This window comes from Diachasmimorpha longicaudata, chromosome 11 (assembly GCF_034640455.1).
Source record: "Diachasmimorpha longicaudata isolate KC_UGA_2023 chromosome 11, iyDiaLong2, whole genome shotgun sequence".
Lineage (NCBI taxonomy): Eukaryota > Metazoa > Arthropoda > Insecta > Hymenoptera > Braconidae > Diachasmimorpha > Diachasmimorpha longicaudata.
This window is the reverse complement of record NC_087235.1, coordinates 3,057,950-3,080,458: the sequence shown is the minus strand read 5'-3', so window position 1 is coordinate 3,080,458 and position 22,509 is coordinate 3,057,950. Positions and strand designations below refer to the sequence as shown.

The window sequence follows — 22,509 nt, the reverse complement described above, 5'->3', positions numbered from 1 at the left end:
CCGTAGCGGTGGCACATGAACTACGATGGTGAACGTGCTTGTTGGTAAGATATTACCACGAGATACGTGGCATACCATTCAGGGCAGCTCATTTGCGATTTTTCTGGAGCTCGAGAAATATTCTAAAATCGATTTTTTCGTTTTTCGCGTTTTTCTCGGCTCCTAGGCCTCCTAGAGGAAAAAGGGCCCGTATTTGGGATCACACCGTTTTCGTCTATATCTTTGCAAATATCATAGCGAGGACAATTTGGCCAATTTTGGCTCTTCTGGGGTGCGGTATATTTGAAAGTCAATGAGAAACTAACGGAACCCTTTAGACTCAGTACCAACGGATGTACTAACAATAGAATTAGTTCATTCTGGAAAAAAACTATCATCTGTCAGCTCTCAACGTATGAATCGGTTACGAAATTATCGATTATGACTATTAATTAATTGATTATTCCCGTAAATCTGGAATGTGCGTTTAAATTGTTGGCGGTGGACTCTAGTGAGAAAATGTCGATCATGGGGACCCTGCATCGTTTCTAGTGAGTTTTACAGCACACACCTTTTTAGCATTTGTCAACTGTCTGCTATCTCCCACCCTCGATGGCATAACCATTATAATTAGCCGCCTACGAATATTACGGGGGCTCCAGCTCCCAGTACCACCAAATCTGCCTCGAATGATCAGATTATTTCACAACAAAAATCATAACAAGTGGCACATCACGAAAGTACCTTTCAGGGTGTCATCAGTGAAGTTTTTTCCAGAATAAGAAGTGTCGTGACAGTTAGATACCGAGTTTGAGGAATATGGTTATATTTAGTGCATGACGTCTAGTCTTCCTGAAGCGTTACAGGTCCACCCCCGCTGCTGCAGCTGTAATTTCTATTTGGAGCAGTTCATTGTTTAAAAGAAGTTGAGACTATTGAGGTGAAAAATGGAGGATATATTCCAGTGGTGTCGGGAAGGAAATGCAATGCAGGTTCGGGTTTGGCTCGATGATACTGAACATGACATGAATCAAGGGTATGGGAATTTGCCTTATTTGGAGGAACGTCACGGTCTCAACTCCCTCTCCTTTACGTGCGATAATTTGTAGTCACTTCAGCGTTATTTATCGTATCTGAGGAGAAAGACTCTTGCTCAGATTGTTGTTTCGTTATTTACTAGATTACTAATGGGTAAATTAGAAAAATAGGAGACGTTTTGTTTATCGACAAGTAAATAAGTTTTTAGAAACACTGAATTTCATTCACGCTAGGGTTTAATAAACGAGATTTCTATTTTGAGAATTCTCCTGTGACAGAACTAATTCTACTGAAGTTATACAAAATCTGGCTTTAGGCCATTGTCATCAAGAGTTAAGTTCTTGTGTCATGAAGCATAGAAAGTTCCTTTGTAGCCCTTGAACGAGGGTGTGAAGAATGCAGGGCCATAAACTCCAAATGTTCACATCTAAATATAAACTATGATAAACAAACCACTGATTTTATCTTATAAATTCATTTTTTTTAAATTCTTTGACATATTTTCCACCAGCTAATTCTGAACTGAAATTAAGTTATTTCTGCTCGCAGCTTTATTAACACATTAATTCAATTTTAATTAATTTTTATTTGCAGGGATGATCATGGATTCAGTCCGCTCCATTGGTGTGCGAAAGAGGGCCACTCGAAACTAGCAGAACTTCTTGTTAGCAGAGGTGCGAGAATAAATGCCACTAATCGAGGTGATGACACTCCTCTTCACCTAGCCTCTGCCCACGGCAACAGGGAAATAGTACAATTGGTGAGTTAATGGCTCAATTTCTGTCGTTCATATTTCTATTAGTATCCAATGACCTTTTTTGGCGCAGCTTTTACGCAACAGAGCAGACGTCAATGTTACTAATGAGCACGGTAACACGGCTCTCCACTATGCCTGCTTCTGGGGGGATCAAGCAGTCGCTGAGGACCTGGTCGCAGCTGGGGCACTTGTTTCCATTGCTAATAAAGATGGGGATACCCCCTTGGATAAAGCAAGAGGACCTCTAGCCAAACGTCTCCATGGTAAGGACAGGGGAGACTGAAACATAAATTTCATAAATTTAATAATTTTACTCCTGAAATAGTGAAAAGCGATGAGAGTTTTTTGCTTGACGCATTCTATTTTTGTTGAAATGCTTTTACGAATCGTTGAAGTTTAATGTTGAAGACGATATATGAAACCCAGTTGAAAGCACCTTTTTTTCCGTTCAGACAACACTAACTCTAACTGATCCAATTTTTTCAGTTTCTTTTTTTTAATTAAATGGCATGGCAAAAATTGAAAAAAAAATCTTTTGTCAGTAATATCTAAATTAAAATTTACAGAAGATTTATAAAAATTTTCTCAATTTTTTACAAATATGTAATTTTCTCGTAAAACAGTGAATAATTTTTAAAAGCTATCAAAGATTTTTTTTAATCTTTTATTATGTATCACAACCAATTTTTCCACGAAAATACCGCTTTCTCTGGTAGGTTTCGAGATATTGCTAAAAAATTCGATTGAAAGATAAGTGAACTTATCTCGGTTCACTACTGAATCCTCTTTCCCTTCCAAATAGGAAAATTGCCCGCGTGGTAAAAGTTTTCACTCATTAGTTCCTGTTCAATTTATGAATGAAATGTCGATGCACTTCAATCGCTAGAAAATTCCCCCGTTTTCACAAAAAACTTCACAGATGATAAATTCGCTAAGTTTAGTCACAGTTGAGCGATGAAAAACTCTTGCCTTAACTCACATTTACAAAGAAAGTCCTGAAGTAGACGTAACTTATCTAATTTCACCCTCTCATTTCTGGATGAACTTCAACAATTCAGAAATTCTCAATGGTAAAAACTGATAACTTTCAGATTTGGCGGTGGAGTTCGGCCAAGATCTGAAGAAAATTCAATTCAAAGATCAAAGTTGGCTGGGATTAAAGACCAGAAGTCGTGAGTTGGCAAGCCAAGTGCATGATAAAAAAACTCTCCCCAACTGTGCGGGCTTCCCTCTTCATAGATCCCTTCTTTTCGCAGGTGATGCAACTCTATCCCGACATAAGGGGATAAATATGGCTGAGCTGTCATTGCACACTCACTTGGCAAGCACCCCAAGTGGTGAAACTTGGCGTGGACGGTGGCAAAATAACGACATTGTTGCTAAAATCCTCAATTTAAGAGAGTGCACAGCTCGTATATCTCGTGATTTCAATGAAGAATTTCCAAAGTTGAGAATTTTTTCTCATCCCAATGTCCTTCCTGTCCTGGGTTGTGTCAATCAGCCACCGCAGCTAGTCACGGTGTCTCAGTATATGGCAAGGGGCAGCTTACATCGTCTCTTACACGGTGGTACGGGCGTTGTTGTTGATACAGCACGTGCACTGAGACTAGCACTCGATGTTGCCCGAGCCATGGCTTTTCTCCACGGTCTCGAGAGACAGAACAGATGTAGATTCCACTTAAACAGCAAACACGTTATGGTGAGTACCGTTTTTTCTAATTAACATTTCCACTTCTCCCGGGATTATTTGCAGGCTAGTCCTATTTTTCCTCTTTTTCTTGCCTCAAAGAACTTTAATGAAAGTGGTTCCTTTATTCGACTCCATCTCCTCATTATTTTCCCACTCTATTTCCATTTCCAGTTACAAACGTTTCAATTTAAAAAATCCAATTTAACGAATGGCAGTGCTTTCGTCAATTAACGTTAAAATATTGATGGTTTTTATGATGTCATTGTGTAGGACACAGGGAACTTTTCAAATCAAGTATTATGGGAGATGCCTTCTCGAATTCAATAGAAAATGGAATATAAAACTTTAAAAAATATTCTTATATTTCGTGACTTTCGTCTGCTTATACAACCTTTTGATAGAATTCAAGTAATATTATTTTTCATCATCAGGTGTGGATTTATTCATGCGAAACTAATTAAGCTTCACTCCAATTTTTTAATCTTTTTGCACCACATTAAATTCAACCGATGAATTTCGAGGGTAAATGTTGAAGCCCGCGGAGCGCCTTTAATCAAACTTTGGGGCGTCAATTATACATAAGTAGTGGTACCCACATTCGTTCAAAACCGAGTTTATGGGGAAGCGATCTGTAATATTTAATGTCACCGTGCAGCAGTCGAGTTTATCGCTGCGTTTCACAGCGGCCTTCAGACTTGACTGATGGTTTTCATGAGATAAGCTGAATATATTTTGAAAATATGTGCAATATATTTCATATTTTTTATGTCAAAAATAACTATTGTAAAAGATTTACACATTTAATGAAAAATCCCCGTTTATAAAGATTTTAGAGCCGAATAAATAATGAAAAAAGATATAAAATAGAAATGACAGGTCTGTGAACTGGCAACGAAGATAAAAGATAAGAAGGAAGAAAGCGCCGATCGTGCATAAAGGTCGTCGGAAAGGAGGAAAAAGTCAAATAAGGAGGAACATTTTTATTCATAAACTAAGATAAAGTTAAAATATGCTCAGTTCGGCATATGCTTGGAGAAATAGTCTACTGGCCAACAAAGTTTCACCTATTTTTTAATAAAGGGAAACGCTAGCATGCCCTGCTCTACGTGCAGAATTTTGTAAATATTTCAATTAATATTGCGGTGGGGAAATGGTAGATTTTCTAGGCAACATGTGCATCCAAAATTACCCTTTTTTTAATGCAAAAAAAAATAAAATCATATTTACGTCCATAACTCTGTCACCAAACTACAAGAAAACGTCTTTTTTCCTTCGTTTTACCTCAACATATTTTAAATAACATTTTTAATACGCACAAAAAATGATCTCGAACCCGTATACGACGCGGTTTTGTCCGTTTTTTCATACTTTTGTCCTTTTATTGTTGAATTTAATTAACATTGCCGCTCACGAAGACATTTTAATTGAGATTCCACGCTCTGTTTATTTTTATTCGTTTGTTGAAATTACATGTGCCCGTCCCTTCTCCCACTTCAGATCGACGAGGACCTCACAGCTCGTGTCAACATGGCAGATTCAAAATTTTCATTCCAAGAAGTCGGGCGAATTTATGAACCAGCATGGATGTCACCAGAGGCACTCAGCAAACGTTCCTCTGATATTAATTTGGAGGCCAGCGACATGTGGAGCTTTGCCGTTCTATTGTGGGAACTGGCAACTCGCGAGGTGCCATTTGCTGATCTTTCGCCTATGGAGTGTGGAATGAAGGTACATTAATTATTCGTTATAATTACTCCTCTTTCATGGTATTTCTCATTAATTCAATTGATGTTGGCTGATGTAATTTAAGATTGCGTTGGAGGATCTACGCGTGGAAATACCTCGAGGAATTTCACCTCACCTCGCTAAGCTCATTCGTATTTGCATGAATGAGGATCCAGGTAAACGCCCCTCTTTCGACATGGTCGTACCGATTTTGGATAAAATGAAGCGTTAATTGTGCCAATTATATTGATGAAAAAAAAAACGCACAACTTCAATGGTGTTCAATAAATCTAACTCGAACTAATATAGACTAAAGATATATATGAAGGAAGTGGTAGAATAACATAGGAAATTATTTTTACGATTATGAAAATCGCTGGTGCTCTACCCATTTTTTTATCACTATTTCAAATAACGAAATAATTCATGTTATATTTTTTATACAATGTCCTCTCGAACCTGACCAGAACAGAAATAAATCCAGCAATGATTGTGCCTTAATATGATCGAAGTGATCATAAGCAGATCAATGAAACTGAGTAATTAATCGATAATCCGTTGATGTTGGTATTTCATAAATATATTTATACCAAAAATTTGGTCCTTCTAAAAAAGATAATTAGAAACATTAAAAATTTAATTACTGAGATTAATTTTATTAAATCATGATGATATTTCATGACAATGACTGACAAATCACTGTCGTTTTTATACATGTATGTTGGAGGTTGTTTAAAAATAAATCTTCAATTGTGGCTAAATTTACTTCTTGTATTTGATGTTGGAACGCCCCCTTTCTCTCGTTTTCTGAGGATAATCTTTAATAATTAGTGTTCGTCAATATGATTAACGAATATAATCAATTGATAATTAATTATTCTGAGGGCAGATCGCTGGTGTAACGATTCATAGCACCACTGACGTGAACTGGTGTTCCTCGCGAGTATTTTATTTATTTTTTCCGGTTGAAAATGTTGATGAATCGTAATGAATTCAGCTCTTATAGTTTTAAATTAAGGTTTCAATTAAAAATTAAGTCGACTGATACTATTTTCATTCCTATTTGTGAGTGATATTCAATAAAACATAGAATCGTCTTCCCATTCGGTGGTTTACTCTACTTCAGAAATATTTTTTTATCAAAAATACAAGACTGTTCTAAAAATACGATGATTAGAGTCATAAAAAATTTTAATGAGAAACAATCGATTACGATCAGATCAATAAAGGAAATTATTAATATTAATCAATGGTCGGTAATTGAGAAATTCAAAATGAAATGTTGGACAACATATCATCATATTGTATTAATTATAGCTATCAGCTTTCACGGATATGTTCATTTCATTTCCTTTTCATAGCAATATTCATCCGCAATGCACGTTTTGAGTCCTCACTATCTTTTTTCCCGAGGTGTTTTGAAAGCTGCATTTAGAGATAACCGACAGTGTTCTGGAACATGTAGTTGGATAATTGACTCAAATCACTGGAATTCGTTTAACTGCCGGATGTTGAACTGGCTGAGGAATGACAGTTGCAAAAACACATGGACGTGGGGGCTCTTTCAGAGCGTCGCCTGAGAGTTTGCAAAAACATAAATAATATTTCATAGGAAAATTGAACAGAGAATGGATTCATGAAGTGACGAATTTTCTTCCGATCTTTGTAATCAACTCTAATCTGCTGGAGCAACTCAAAGACGATAGAGGTTTTTTTCTCATGTCCCACGATGAAGGAAAGATAATTAAAGATAAACTGACTGCATTAAGGCCCGATTGGGCACACTGAACTATCTGGAATAGATAGTTTTTGTTTTTTTCATTTAATCAGCAACTTTGGTGCAGAGATGCAGAAAAAAAATCATAATGAGCTGAAAAAAAGGAAAAAAAACATAAAAATATGGAACCTGGCCTTTTTAATTTATATGTTAAGATAATTGTAATAAATGCAAAGCCGATGATACCTAATTTAGTGTGGAGGGGGGGGGGAGAGGACTATAAAAGTAAATGATTTCCTGAGGGGTTCAACAATGATTATTTTCAAATATCGTTCTCGGAAAAATTATTACAATTATTCTGACATATAAATTAAAAAGGCTGAGTTCTATATTTTTAGTTCTTTTTACTTATGTTTTCAGAATATTTTCATTATTTTCTATGCATCACTGTTTGATGCAGAACTGCCCTGGAGTTTCAGATAAAATATGGAAACAAAAACTAACTGTTCCAGACAGTTCAGTCGATTGAACCGGGCTTTAAATCATTATTTTTCATTGCCCTCTCGCAATACAAGTCTTACATGTGTCAAACAAGTAGCAGTCGAAGAATATCAAAGGAGCGTTTGTGGCGAGTGTACGAAGAAATGGAAAAAACATCACAAAGCTAGGTTTACTACCGCGAGAGTACCAGATATCGCACGATGAAGTTTCAGACTAGAAGAAGGTCTCCCATCGACATAATGTCAAGCTCGATAATGAGAATGGAAATTGTATTCAATCAATTCTGCGAATAATTGACAGCAATTATTGTCGCTAAATTGGCATGACTTTAAACAAAATAAATTCTGTCAATTTTAGTCAACAATTACCTCAAAATGGATAGGAATTTATAGACATATTTAGTCGGCGCTAATACTTGACCAATTTTTTTGGCAAATTAAGTGCATAAGTGTAGATATAGGTTTTCAACAATCCCATCTACATTGATTCCAAAATTTCAATCGATTTGCAATGGCTTGTCTACCGGACCTTCAACGATGACAACATTTTACCATGAATCCTTCCTGGGAAGGATTCAAGCTGTTCATTCCAGAATTCCCCTCATTATTGAGTGAATTGCTCCTCGATATCTCTGATTATTTCATAAGGGTAAAGATAATCTATCAAGATGATCTATCGAGACCTTTTGGGTAATCCTAAGGTCTTCTGACCGGACTTAGAAAAAACCTTTAGTTTTCAGTTGGTTTTTTTCGATTCCAGCCTTTGAATCCTCTTTGGTATTTCCGTAAAAATATTTTCTCTGTAAACAGAGCGTCTCCTGAACCGAATATTCTGTTGCTATCGAAAACGGAGGATTTGTTTCGGGTGAAGATTGCGGTTTGAATTGTAATCAATGCATTTTTGATAATTTTCCACCACCCATTCGGGTGGCCGAACTAACTCGTTTGACAACTTTTACGTTTTTGTTTGAGTTGAAGCCTCCCCGCGATTACAGTGCGTTAACCCCTCAGGGTTTCCATAGAATCATCTACACTTGCACATAATTAACGATGAGAATTTCTAACGAATAATTATAACGTTATCTTTCAACTCACATGTGACGGGTCACGTGTTCCAAACCCCCGTCGGAAAAAATGCCGTGATAATTATTTAGTGACGTGATAACGGGTCTGAGTGGTATAAATAACATAAACATGAAACTTCTTACTGTAATAGTACTCAAAATTAAATTTCAGGCTAAAAGAGTGTCAAATATTTAAAAAAAATGTTGAGTTATTTCTGGAGTATATGGAAATCTAGAAATTTTCATAAAATCTTTTTTATATAATTTTTTTTATTAATTTTTTGCAAAAATTTATTAAGAGAATTCCGCCACTGCCTCACATTTTTTTCAGCTATTCCTCGGAACAGAAGGTCGGAAACTGTTGAATTCCACCTCGTTTTACCCCTTCATTACATAATTACTTCAGGTTCTTAGAAGTCAGAAATGCTCTTATCGTGACTAGTCTGGGACAGCGAAGTTGGATGAATTTATTTATTATTTTCTTTCCGGAACGTGAAAAGACAATATCAGACTACGTGATCTATGTCTTGGATCGCAGAGTTATCCGAAGAACTGCATCCCGAGGCACTTTCAATATTTTTACTATACAATGATTTATTCAAATAATGGTAATTTAATCACGATTTATGGATTCACAGCCGTTTTTGACCGAAAAAAGTGATTTCCTGAGGAGTTTTCATCTTATGTACCACGGATTTTTTGTTATTTTGACAAAATAACAACAAATAGTACTCATGCACCAAATTTGGTAAAGAGATTCTGGCGCATATGATAAATTATTATTTCGTTATTTGTTATTTTGTTGCCATTTGTCGTAGTTTAATGCGAAAAAATCGTGAAATGAATGACAGTAAATTGAAGCAAAGGAATTTATAATGAGTAGGAGAGGAAATATTTCTTTGTCATTATTGAAAGAAATATTTTTTTTATTTTCATTTTTATTGTAAGTGGATAGATAGGCTTTAACCGAAATAGTACACGAAAGAATAGACCGCACACCCAAAAGGATTAAAAATCCACCCACCTTAGCATATTTACTTTGGTCTAGTTTTATGATGGGTTATTTTTTCAGTTCTATATTTTATCATAAAAATCTAATGTCTAACAATGAGATATTTAGATCCATTTTTTATTTCCTATCGCCGTACTATTTGTTATTATGATTAGGGCCCTTTCACTATATTTTCAGTCTAATTTTCCACTATCAATGTTTTTTTCTCGTGTTGAATTTTAATCATTTTTTTTTCAAGGTGTTCCCTCAGGGTCACCACTTTATTGAATGCTTACGCACATGCTCAGCAGTGCTTAGTTTCTCCAAGAGTACCAGGGAATTCAAGGTGAAGGTTACTAAGGTCTTACAATTGCAATTTAATGATCGAAAGGAATTTTCATATATTGATTTTGATATTATCATGACCATTCCAAATATCCAATCATTGGTATCTGTAAAATCTGTCTATCTGTCGCCTCATTATGTCGAAGGTCATTTAAAATTAATGTTAAAATTAATGTTATCAAGTTTATGATTGTCTTCATGTTTTCGTAGATAATATTGATAATTTTTTACGCACTCCAACTCTACAGCAATGTTTAAGAAATATTAATGAAATGCTGGCTTCAAGAAGTTTATTATCAATCCGAATTTGTCGTAGACTAAAGAATTTCAAGGACGATGATTTTTTGTAAATTTTTGTAGTAGGGGAGCATTGTAATGTGAACACCTTTGTTTAAATTTGTGTAGTGGTTGAAACTATTGAATGCTGTTTGCTGATAGCTGTGCGATCACGTGGTAATCACCTGAAGATTCGAACGATTCACTGAAAAATTCAAAGGTAACACACAAATTTTTTACGATCTGACGAAATTTTTTTTTGATTATAGAAGAAAATCCGTTTTATTCTTTCATAGTATATGTATTACGCAACAAGTGCAGTAACGATTTTTACACTTGAGCGTGAAGTAACCGGCTGAAATGCAAAATAATGTACATGCAGGAAAATATTCAGTAAAAATGACCGAACTCGTTCGTTGACCGATTACTGGAGTGATTAGAAAAGTTCGAATGTGGCTAACGTAATTTTTCCCAGGAAATTCCCAATAAATTACGAAATGCTGCGACACAATCTGGCAACAGATCCATAAAGTTTTCCTTGGTCACATTCATGGAGGACAAACGTCATTTTTGTTGAATATTTCTTTCTCTGATGCAGAAATTTCGTTGTTCACACGTGTGATCACAAATCAAACCGAAGGCTTGCACACTTCTCGCATGTGAATATACAATTACTAGCCCTGAACCCTAATTATGATCTGACGAGTGTGATTAGAAAAGTCATCTGCGGCAGATTACAGAAGGGGCTCGTAATTTTTCAAGAATTTTTCTCTCCGAGCACGGATGTAAATAAATTCACACAACTCATGATGAAAATGGTTTTTGAGAGTCTTTGATGGATGTGATGGACAAAGTTGATGGATGGATTTACCACCATTTTACACAAATGACTCATCACTGACTGAAGGGCCCATTTCTGACCATTTTCGGCCAGAAAAGGAGTGATGGAATTTCGTGTTCCTAACAGGGCCAAAAAAACGTTGACGGTCAGGTTACATTTGGCTGGAGTCCGTCCATTGTTGTTCCTCCTGAAACGCCAAATGTTCATCCTGGTTGCGCCAAAATTCACCCCCTGAGCGCAGATTCAGACTCCGAAGATCTCCGAATTTCAAAAGCTTTGGCGCTAATTTGCTTAAAAACAATGACAACGATATAATCAAATATTAAACATAAAGTGTCTTTCTCGATATATTGGATAAGTTACTAGACTCCGAGACAGGGACAAGCCAATCAGAATACAATAATTAAGCGGATCATGAGAGTGAGGAAGCCAAAAATGATGATTTTTAAGAAAAAAAAATCCTTATAAATCAAGCACTAAAAAAAGGAGCACAATCGAAGATCTTGAAAATATTGAAATCAATACCGAGCCCTTCTCGTTTGTACCATATTACTCTCAGCTAATGACTGCTGAAAGTACTTAAAAAGTCGTTATCATTCCAAGGTTTGTCAATTAGTTCTTAAATGGGAAGACTTATTCAAATATTGTCGCAACGGAAATTTTTTATAATGAAACGTTATATCGAGATTGATCGTAATGAGCACCACGAGGTCTATGCACTTTCTCACGTCACTATCAGCTTTGATCGTCGTTAGGTTTGAAAAATAAAATGAGGAAAGATATCTCAAAATTTCAACAAGGACAAATCTGTGTTGTTAGATTTCTGAAATACACCGTATCTAAACGTGAAATCAGTCCCATTTCCCGTTAGTATCTGATTTTGTCATGCATGTGCTAGACTTCCGAATATTTTTAATATTTCGTCAATTATTCATCCAAGTTTCTCTCTTTTCAATGTTATATGTAAAATTATGAAATTATAAAACCATTTTTTAATACACTTTATAGTTATAAATATAGAGAATTTAAATAAATTTGAAAGATGTTGATCCTAGCATCTGCTTGACCAAATGGTTTTCTGACCGAAACCGTTCTACTCACTTCATAAAGAAGAAAAATTTCAAGGAAACGACGTCCTGCTGCCGCCCACTAAGTCAGAAAGGATTTGGAAAAGATTTCGAATTTAAGAGTCACTTAAGGGTTAACGAACAGGGTCGTTTGGTGTTGCTAGTGTGATTGCAATCCCCATCGTAGTCGTAGACTCCATCCCCATAAACTTCATACTCTCATCACTAACGTAATTTGCAGACTCGTCCGATAAAATAACATTGCAATAAAGAGTTTTTTTCACTCAATGAACAAACATTTTACCAAATCCCTGCCACAATGTCCATATTCTGTAGAAGGTCATCTGAAGGTAAATCCCCTGAAAGGTCTACATTCTCCTCATTTTATTTTAACGCTGGAAAACTCTCCTCTTCCGGTGAGGGGCCAGGCCTTTGTAAACTCCGATTTCCTGGAAAGCAAAGGACCTAACGGTTACTGCCATAGAGATTTATGAGATTCTGCAAATCCGCAAGTAAATTCCCAAGTATCCTCCAGCACCCAAGAAAATACCGTCTTCACAGACAGTTTAATGCAACCCAAAACTGTCCTGTCTCTCTCTCTTTCTCTCCTAGTTCCTCATAAAATTTTATTTTCATAAAATTCGACACCGACAGAGGAGAGCGAAGTCGCCAACAGCGAAACGATCAAATTTATCCCGACCACGAGTATCACGTTGCCAATGTTAACACCGGCGAGTTTTAACCCTCATTCAAGTCCACAGGTAGAAATTGTAAGAGACTAGGAGAATCCAAACAGAAACCCAACAACTACCAAGCGAGAGACGTACATTTATTACTCGTCTTCCCTGTGAGCCTACAACCTAACAATCACAGTGGTTTGGGCAGCGGCGATGCATAACCAGTGGCACTGAGGTACTCTCATGTTTTCAAGTGAAAACTTGTAAAGCTGGAGGAATGAGGCCTCGTGAATATTGAATAGTGCAGCTGGCAACTAAGGCCATCTCTTCAGACCCACATCCCTCTTGAGCCCTCTCAGGCTACTATTAATCTGCTGGTCAAATCGAAGCCCCAAAACTGCAAAAACCTCCCCCGTCGGCCTTCCTCGAAACGTTATTTGAGATGTACAATGCAATTAAATTTTACAGTCATTTCTAGATCGATGAGATCCACATCAAATGTGTTTGATGAAGGATTTTGTCGGCTCAGGGAGACGGAAGTAATTAGCAGGGTACGAGTGTAAAGCCCTTACAGTCGGGATTTATCGAGCCCTGTTTTCAATGACGCAAGCGCACACACAACCACTGTCTGCAAGCCAACCCTCGTGATACACCATGAGCATTTGTGATTGCATCAGACATTGGTTTATTGATCAGCAATTAGCTAAATACCGACATTAGCAAATTCAAATTTACCATGAATGTCTCGGCTTCATTCAGGTGAAGACAATGCGTCTGGATGATTGTCCCATGGGGTCCTCTCTCTTTCTCTCTCTCTCTCTCTCTCCCTCTCTCTGTCCTTATCACGTGCGTTTGTGTTTTGTACGCAGCTGCCTTGCACATATTTCGTTGAATACTTGAAGGACAACGAAATGAAGACCCCTTGTGGGGCCAGGGGTTTCCATTCGTCGAGGAGAGAGATCTCTGCAGACTTGTGGAGCTTGCCGTTGGTCTAGTGGTGGGAGTTAGAGTGACGAGAGGGGAATACTCAGCCCCACTACTTTTACCCAGTTGTCTTGCTGGTGCATTGCCTGCATTGCCTACCACCCAGTGTCAATATGGCCGTAGTCTCGAGCGCAGTTTGGGGATGGACGCTCGTTCGGTAGTTACTCACTCCAGTTTACCAATTTTAGTTCATTATCATTGGTTATTTTTCAAAGTGAGGCACGTCAGTGTCTTATGGGTAAACAGCCAACATTGATATTTCATAACCATCGGTTTTATGCTTCGAGATAACATGAGTGTGATTATGGAGCTGGCAGACAGTGGGGAAAATTCAGTTGCGTTGAAAGGCAAGTCTCACACAATTCTCATTTTCCCTTCACCCTGCTGATTCGGCCATGTTCGGAAAATATTCGCATTGTTTACAATTTTGTAACCTATAAAATTGCATGCCTCGTTTTGCTTTTTTTTTTCATTTCTTATGTTGATTTTAGAAGGGGAGTCAACGAAGTTGGGGATTTGAAGGAAATATTTTTATTGAAAGTACTGCGTAGTTTGTATTGCGTGTTGAAACTGTTTTGGGTCTGTACGAGGACGCTTTACTCCGAAAAATAATCAATATGTCGGGTTCTATTAAGGGGTTTCCACCACCGAACTTGGTATTTGTCTATTCACTGGGACAGGGTGAATAATGAAGTAACTATTTAGGGGTTTTTTCTCTTCCGTGGAATTTTCAAAGCATTTTTCCTGGGGCGTGGGACTGTTTGGGTAACGACTTTCCTTTCTACGAGGGGCTTTTCCGGTTTTATCGGGGACCGTCGGGAAAGAGGCCTCTGGCACGAGGGGGTATGGAAAATTGAAGAAAGCACCTGCTAGACAGATGCCTTTGGGTACTTGAAAAAGACATAAAGTGTTGATACTGGAGAGTTTATTGTTTATTTATACAAAAGTAGATAATGGATGAGACACGAGACTGTTACTTTGGTAATGGTGAAATAAAATGTAACAATAATAAATATTTTATCAGGTATGGAGAGCCGACCGTGGATGGAAAAGTTCAAAGCAATGTCACTGTTCAATCGATTTCGTCCCGGCGCTTTGATCTCCTTAATGACATATTACGCAAGGTAATTGGATGCACTGATGCTTTGTTTGATGTTTTTGTTGATTCTTAAGCACAACGTTTATACCAGTAATTGCGTGATCCTGTGTACTGGTTTTGATTGATCATTACGTCGATATTTCACTTGCCAAGATGACTAATATTGTATTGGCAGATTGAAACGGATGAGCGATAGTTACAGGAAATTCATGTAAATTTTTTTTTTAACATGTCCTGGGAAGGAATTGTTTGGAAGAGTCTCCCACTGTGGAAATTAGAATATGACACTTGTCTAAATTCCGTTGGATATTGAAAAGGACACGGAATACCTCTCGAATTGGGTTAAAATAGTACAAGATTCACAATAATCGATTTCTAGATGTGAAAAAGTATTATTTGAGAATTTTTCATTGCAGAAACATACAACCCAATATTAATGAGTGTCAGGCGAGCCAACTCCAGGTGGAAAAATTGAAGGATTCTATCAGTGAAACTCTACTCTTCTTTTTGTATTGTTATAGAGCTCAAGGAGAGGTGAGAGCATTCACTATTTCATTTCCAACCTAAATAAAAATTCTAGTTAATACATATTTTAAATGAAACTCGTGCGTCTTTAATAATCATTTGAATTTAAGACCTTCGAGGAAGCCGAACGTACGGCTTATATGGACACAATGTCCGATTTGTTGGCGATGTACATAGACATGGAGTTGAAGGCATCAAAGGGGAGCAGTGAAGCACAAACCAATATTTCAGCTCGACTAATTTCGTACCTTTACATTTACTTAGGTGAGTCAATGGTGATGGTTATTCTATATTTTTCGTCCGGCATACTTTAACACCGACAATGCAGTTTCTCGACACTATGACCTAGCCGGGAAGAAAGTTAATGGTAGGCAAGCATCCTTAACAGTTTGTCAGAGACCACACTGTAGATTCAACCGTTTTCAACCATCCAAGTTACTCATTGAATTGCTTGGAAGAGATTTGAAAAAAAATCTATGAATATTCAGTTTCATTCGAAATTCTAAATTCTCTGTTTTAAAATAATCTTGAGTTATAAATTCATAATTGCGATTTTTTGAAATTTACAGAGCAGGTTTAGAAACCAAATGGACACTGCGGAAAAAATCTCTGATATTAGATCACAAAAATTAGGAGACATTAAAGAAAAATAAAATAACTAGAGAAAAAATTGCCAAGTTCATTATATACTCTTAGGAGAATTCATCAATCGCCTAGGGGAAACCCGTTATAGATCTGCTGTACTCTATAGTCGCGCGAAAAGGAGCGATGAACGGTGAATTTTCTCCGCTGGTTCCAATAATTTACTCGTCTGTTAAATTGGTCAGAAGCGATAAAACTTATGCAGAATTTCGTGAAAATAATTACTCAATGTCTGAAAATTTCTTCAATTTGCACTTCTGACCATTTTCATGTCATCTCTAAACAGCTCCCACTAGTCAAATTTATGTGTTCATTAAAATGGCATTGTGGGAAATTGGACAGTTGGATGTTCACATACCGGAACTATTCCAATAGCCTGTCATTAGATGGCCGCTCGGATATTGGAACATTGAACTTTCCCCCATTAACTACCTCCATTTTCATAGAATGACCGAAAATAGAGGTGACAATTCATTCATTTATGGGGTGAACATCCCAATAACTGTCCCCAATCCTTCGTATGTATAGTTCCAAATCAACCAGTTTAATGGCTCAAGTTTATGTTCAGCAGAAACCTTAGTCTGTTAGGTATGGATACCTCCGCGGTAGCCGAAACCATAGAATACATGAAAAAATTCGAGAACAACGTCAACAATTTCTTTGAAAATTCGACTGGATTTCATTTGAAATTTATATTATTTTTCCTATTAAATGGTCTTATTGGAAAAGTGAATAGATTTCAATTTGTCTACAGACTATTTTCAGTTTTCTCATATCTAATTCAATTGTCCACGATAAGAAACGTTTTATATTCTCAATCTCAAACACGTATCTATTGAATCACGTTTTGCTTAACGATCAATCTGACAATTAAAGTGAAATTTGTTTTCGAGTTTTCTCTTGGTCTACTGATCACCATGAAATCTCTCGTTTTCCACACATAATGTTTGGGCTTCAGACATCGTAGTCGACTACAGTAATTACCATGGTTAATGTACTGCATTAAAATTAGCCAACTCATTACAAATTGCACTATTCAAACTTATGAATTTCCACTTTGTCATGTGGAACGCAAGATATGCAATTCAAGACAAACAGAAAATCCATATGGATTCAGCCCAGACTAATATTAAACCATTGATGGACGGAATTACTGAGAATTGAAGTATGTAAATTGATCACGACTTGTATACCTGCTCGATTGCACATAAAAAAACCATCTCCGGAATTTAGAATTAGACAATACAAGGGAACAGTATTTCGTTCGTGCTGTCACATAAAATATGAGTTGAAACGAAAATCGTTGGAATAAACTGGGTCGACGTTTAAATGGCAAAGTACCTGTCACGACTAAACTCAAACGTTTAAAAAAAATGACACAATCTGAAGTCCATGTAACATCACGTTGATTCCATATTCCAAATGCTGTAATTAGACTGTAAGGATGACAACTGCGATCGACAAGGTCTTGATACAAAACATCAATCAGGTTTTACGTGCACGAGATTATTTTATGAAAAAAACTGCTGTCAGTGTTAAACAGTGTTTGCTGGCCTTGAAATTCATAATACCTCAACGTGACGGCTGTCCGTTTTATTTCGCAGATAATTCACCTCAACACCTCATGGATACATTTCTGAAAGTTCAATTCCTGAGCTCCACTTATCATCAGATTTTGGATCCACTTATAGAGTAAGTTGATTGAACTGGGAATTGTTTTACTGTGTCTGCTTGTACACCGATTCGATGTTTGAATAACAAACTGTACTCGATATTTCAGGAAAATCCTTAATATGGTACCCGAGCATCCCACCTGCGGTGTCATGTACGTTCGATATTTCCTTATCTATCGCATTTGGAAAAGAATCAATAAGGGTTCCCCGATGAAGAATGATATAACTTTGAGGGCGAAGAAGTCTCTGCATTTCTCACCCTCTGGATTACCCGATTATCTTGTTGATAGTGTACTACCGAAAGTGCCAAATACCCAAAAAATCACTACAGAGATGTTATTAACTCAGAAGTTTGATTTGGAGAGATCTGCGGAGAATTTTCTTAAATTCGTTAAAGAATCATGGAAACCCCAACTCGTCGACAGCAGTGAAATCACCAAGGTAATGAGTTATTTCATCAAATTAATAATCTCATGAATATGGATACAGCGAATTGTATCCTAATTAAATAAGACCAGACCCATATGAATAACCGATTATGAAAACACTAATTATAATGCATTAATTCCAACGCATGTCTCATTTTTATGATGATAATCAGCCTGAAGAAAAATCGACCGTTAGTTCCAATATTAGCAATCAATCAAATAATATTTTGGATAATTCAATTCTAAAATTAAATTCCGATAAAGTGTCACCAAAAACTAAAATTTTACCCCGTAGAATACCCAAGAAATTAGGTGAAGTAGTTTTAATCGATTTAACAAGTGAGGATACAAATGGAGTATTGAAACAGAAGAAGAAATCTGGCAGAGGTTTGTCCTGGCTACAGGAGGTTGCAAAGAGAAAAATAGCAAATAATGTCTCCAAGGAAGATAGCACCACTGAAGATTTCCACAAATTGAATTTATCATTATTCCTGACAACAGATGAAATACAACCCATTGCTATTGAGGAGCATCAAGAGACGGAGACAAGTGCACTTGATATCGACAGTCTGAGCTTGACAGAGAGGCCTGAAGCTGTTGAACTCGAGCCTTCTGATCAATTAAATGTATCAGAAACTGGCGATAATATAATTCCTTTATTGCAGAATCCCTCAGCAACAGCAACCGATCATGATTGCAAAATTACCGTGAATAATGAAACGATTGAGAGTGAAAACAAAGTACAAATAGAAGTTCACAATGAGCTTGACGTAACGACTGAAATTAACGAATTAAAATGTGAAGATAATATAACGAAAATATTAGCGGATGAAGTCGTTGATGATACTAATTCTACAAGTACAAATTTAGTTATTGAATCACAGAGAGAGACTGTACTTCATATTAATCACAAATTGAGGGAGAGACGGAGAGAGATGCTTGACATTTCACCGGAGAAAATACGTGACGTTGATATTCCCGAGCAGCATATCGACGGCCTCTCATTACTTGCCATTGTATCTCAAAGAGTATCCCACTTGAGTACAACGCCTCCAAGTAATGCAAATCGTGAGATTATCAAAGTCAAAGATTACAGGAGATTAACGGAGGTGGTAAATGGTAACGAGATGTATCAACCAAATGACGCAAGTGAATTACCAAGCAGTATTGTTTCAATATACCCCAATGATCACATCGATGAAGTAGCATTTCAAGTTGAAGTATCATCTGAGGATGTTGGAAAATTACCCATTGATGAGGATAACGAGTGTCCAGGTACATCAGCTGACAATTTGATCCAATCAGAGAGGGAGGAGCCAAACGTCATTCTGAGCGGTGAGACTGTGTTCCTTTATCCAAAATCTCCCAATAGCAATTTATATATAATAAACAAAGCAGTTGAAAATCGGGAAGGTGAGGAGGTCAATAATTTGAGTGACAAAGTTAACTCAATGGAGAGCATTGACGAGGTAAATTATCCATATGAAATTTACGAGAAGATGTATAGAATTCCACAGTCAACAGTATCTCAAACATTTGACGATCCCAGACGTGCACACAAGATCAAAGTAATTACCCCAAATGATCATAATCGACCTCTTGATCTTCACAAACCCAGCAATAAGAAGACAGCCAACAGCATTGAAGGTAAATCACCAACAAAACATAGGATAAGACAGGAATGTAATGGATGTCCCTCTGATCACGTCGATCCACATTCCATTCATATTCAACCTACAACATCCCTCTATCATCCTAACTATCCCACTCCCGAATTGTACATCTCTTGCAGGCAAAATTACAATGGCGTTACCTGTACGATTCCAGTCAATCATTCAGCCCCAACTATACATGCTCATCAAACATCATCGAGATGCGGACACTTAAACTATCATTATGACATTGTTCCTCAGTGTCATAAATGCATTATTCCACCGCCTGAGACACAAACGACGAGTGGAATTGATGGTGGTTATTACATTGGAATTCAACCGTCCCCGGACCTGCAGAATTGCAGTCTCGAGACAGAGCAGGAGACTGATGTCAAGCCATTCGATGAAAAACCCATGTGTAAGATTGAAATGAATAATGAAATTGACAATAAGATGGAGGGAACATTGATAAAGACAGATGTCAATAATAAGTTGCCTTTGAAGAAGCGATACTGTCTCATGCCTCCAGGCTTTGAGGATACGAATGTCAAGACAGAGATGTGTATTGATAGCTATGAGAACATGCCCATGATGTCCATAGCAGCACTGGAGTCCACTAATAACATCAAATTATCCCCTGAATCGACTAGACAACAGATTGAATCCAATGAAATAATCACACATGAATACCAGGAAAATTTACCCAATGGATGTCACCCCAATGACTATCGTAAACGAAAGCAATGCGACGCAAGTACATCAGTGCCAACGAAATCACGTAAGACGACGAGTACGGAGAGTGGACAATTACCGGGGCCTTCGAAGAAAGTTCAGGAGCCAAAGTCTCCAGCTGAAAATTCAAAGAGACAGACGAGACTGTCACTGAGAAAAGCACCTAAAGTTAATTACTGCGATGATCATAATGAGACCGAAAGAAATCCGTCCTCTGCATCAAAGCGTAAGCGCAAGAGTAAAACACGATGATCAGTCAAAGTGTCACTTGTCACCTGTCTCATTATATCCTCAATAATTACAATTTAATAAACAAAGAAAGCAGAGGGGGTAGGAAGAGAGCGAGAGAGGGAGAGAGAGAGATTGACATAATAATAAATACCTGACCGTTCGACAGGCTGTGGTATTTTAACAATTAACTGTAAATAAATTATTAACGTCATTGCGTGTACATAATAATTAAGATCAATGGTAGATTGATTTTTATTAGATAAATTAATTATACGTGACAGATGCTACGTGGAAAATTGAACATCACTTGAAGATTTCGACCTGCTTGAAGATTACAATTGTTTTACTGTTGCTGTTGGGGAAGAAGAAAAAGAAACTGGTGATTTTTTTTTCTTTTGTTGAATTATTCTCGCTGGAAACGAGAATACAGTACATCGATGCTGTAGCATCGATACACCACTGGTAAGTTACCAATGAATTATTGACTAATCAGACTGCCTGATGATACAATAAGGATTCCCTCGTGCTTTCAGGTTGTGCAGCTGTTACAGCGGGAGCATACCGAACCGTATCAATATAAAAACTAGCGCCAATATCAGAATTTCTGCCATATAAATAATTCACCGACCAAGATACAACAGAAATTAAAGTGAAAAAAAAAAGCTAAGAAAATTGACAGAACCAAGTAGAACCTGACTATTTTTTCGATGAGCCAAATGGAAAAAGATTCATAATCAAAATCCAAGTGAAAGGACCCTAGTCAATGGATAATGCATGTTTACCGTGGTTTGATCACTCCGAATTTTTACATTTTATTTATCAATTTGCCTGATGTCTTCCCCTGATTCAGACGGGCGTAACTAATTACCTCCATTCAATTTATTATTTTCATCACCTTGAATATATACTTTCAAGATTTTTTAAAGTTAGTTTTTAGTTAAACCTGTTAAAATGAAAGACTGAGAAATAACACGCTGCTGATTGCATATTATTCAAATCGATTTATAGAAAAAAAGCAGTCAAGTGTAATGGATGATTTCTAGTATTAGAGAATCTTCCTGATCTCCCAATAATTGACCACTCACTTCTCTTGTCAATATCCTGAGTTATCCAGAGATCACGTCTTCGGGAGTTTTACCTGATACCTGATATTCAAAACTGTGATTAACGATATTCAGTTCAATAATTTTTTCATGTTTGAATTGTATGTGCCATTCTCGACAGTTACCCATGTTTGCCAAACAGATTTATGAAGAATAGATAATTAATAATAACCCACATTGTAAACCGATTAGGAGCTGATAATTTTCGTATAGGAGGAGAATCACGCCAAATTCCCAGGTCAGAATTGTGTCCCGGCTTTTTGAGTGATTAATTAGCAGAGATCTTTTTCTTATCTACGACGGAGCGATATGATAGTTTGAAATCCTGCAGAAATATCGAAGTCCGGGCAAAAACAAAAACTTTCAAGCCAATTGTAAATAGTTTCCCATTTTTTTTTCAATCTACTCACCAGGTTTTTATCAACAAAGTTGAGACAAAGTCCTGAGCATAAACTGTTTTGTCCTGTTATTCGGTGTGAATCTGCTCATAATTTGAATCGATAATTTATTCTGATCCTCGATTTCTTCCAACAAATGTATCCACTACGTAATTACTTTTAATTGAATGTTAATACTTATTATGTTATTGCGATTTATTTTACACAAGTCTGATAGGCATAAGAAAATGAAGTATTAAAAAAAACCTCAGAGTGTGTACAAGTATTCTAGAAAAATGTGAGAAGTGAATGTTTTATTGCAAGACCATTGTTTCTTTTCTTTCGTAAAAAACAGAATAAATGGAATATTTAAAGAGAAAAAAAAACTGAGTCAAG

General features: G+C 36.8%; 2 protein-coding genes and 1 long non-coding RNA gene across 5 annotated transcripts in view; 2 read left to right on the top strand and 1 right to left on the bottom strand.

Moving 5' to 3' along the window:
- Positions 1–560: 560 nt before the first annotated feature.
- LOC135167254 (integrin-linked protein kinase homolog pat-4) lies at positions 561–5,993 on the top strand. The gene is made up of 7 exons (XM_064130263.1): positions 561–1,015; positions 1,612–1,777; positions 1,845–2,037; positions 2,866–2,946; positions 3,031–3,473; positions 4,962–5,192; positions 5,275–5,993. Exons 1-7 carry the CDS (start codon positions 927–929, stop codon positions 5,419–5,421), a joined length of 1,350 nt encoding a protein of 449 aa, XP_063986333.1. The 5' UTR covers positions 561–926; the 3' UTR covers positions 5,422–5,993.
- LOC135167259 (uncharacterized) overlaps positions 1,477–22,509 on the bottom strand; it is a 45,311-nt gene continuing 24,278 nt past the window's right edge. For 2 of the 3 annotated variants that reach the window (XR_010299827.1, XR_010299825.1), the window contains one exon: positions 1,477–2,053. This is a non-coding gene — a long non-coding RNA (uncharacterized LOC135167259). Of the gene's footprint in view, positions 2,054–2,753; positions 3,038–22,509 lie in introns of those variants that run through there. The other variant, XR_010299828.1, reaches the window with a different exon arrangement.
- Positions 13,646–22,499, top strand: LOC135167247 (uncharacterized). Its single transcript, XM_064130251.1, has 8 exons — positions 13,646–13,998; positions 14,676–14,775; positions 15,167–15,284; positions 15,386–15,539; positions 17,522–17,609; positions 17,698–18,031; positions 18,192–21,095; positions 21,167–22,499. Exons 1-7 carry the CDS (start codon positions 13,929–13,931, stop codon positions 20,652–20,654), a joined length of 3,327 nt encoding a protein of 1,108 aa, XP_063986321.1. The 5' UTR covers positions 13,646–13,928; the 3' UTR covers positions 20,655–21,095; positions 21,167–22,499.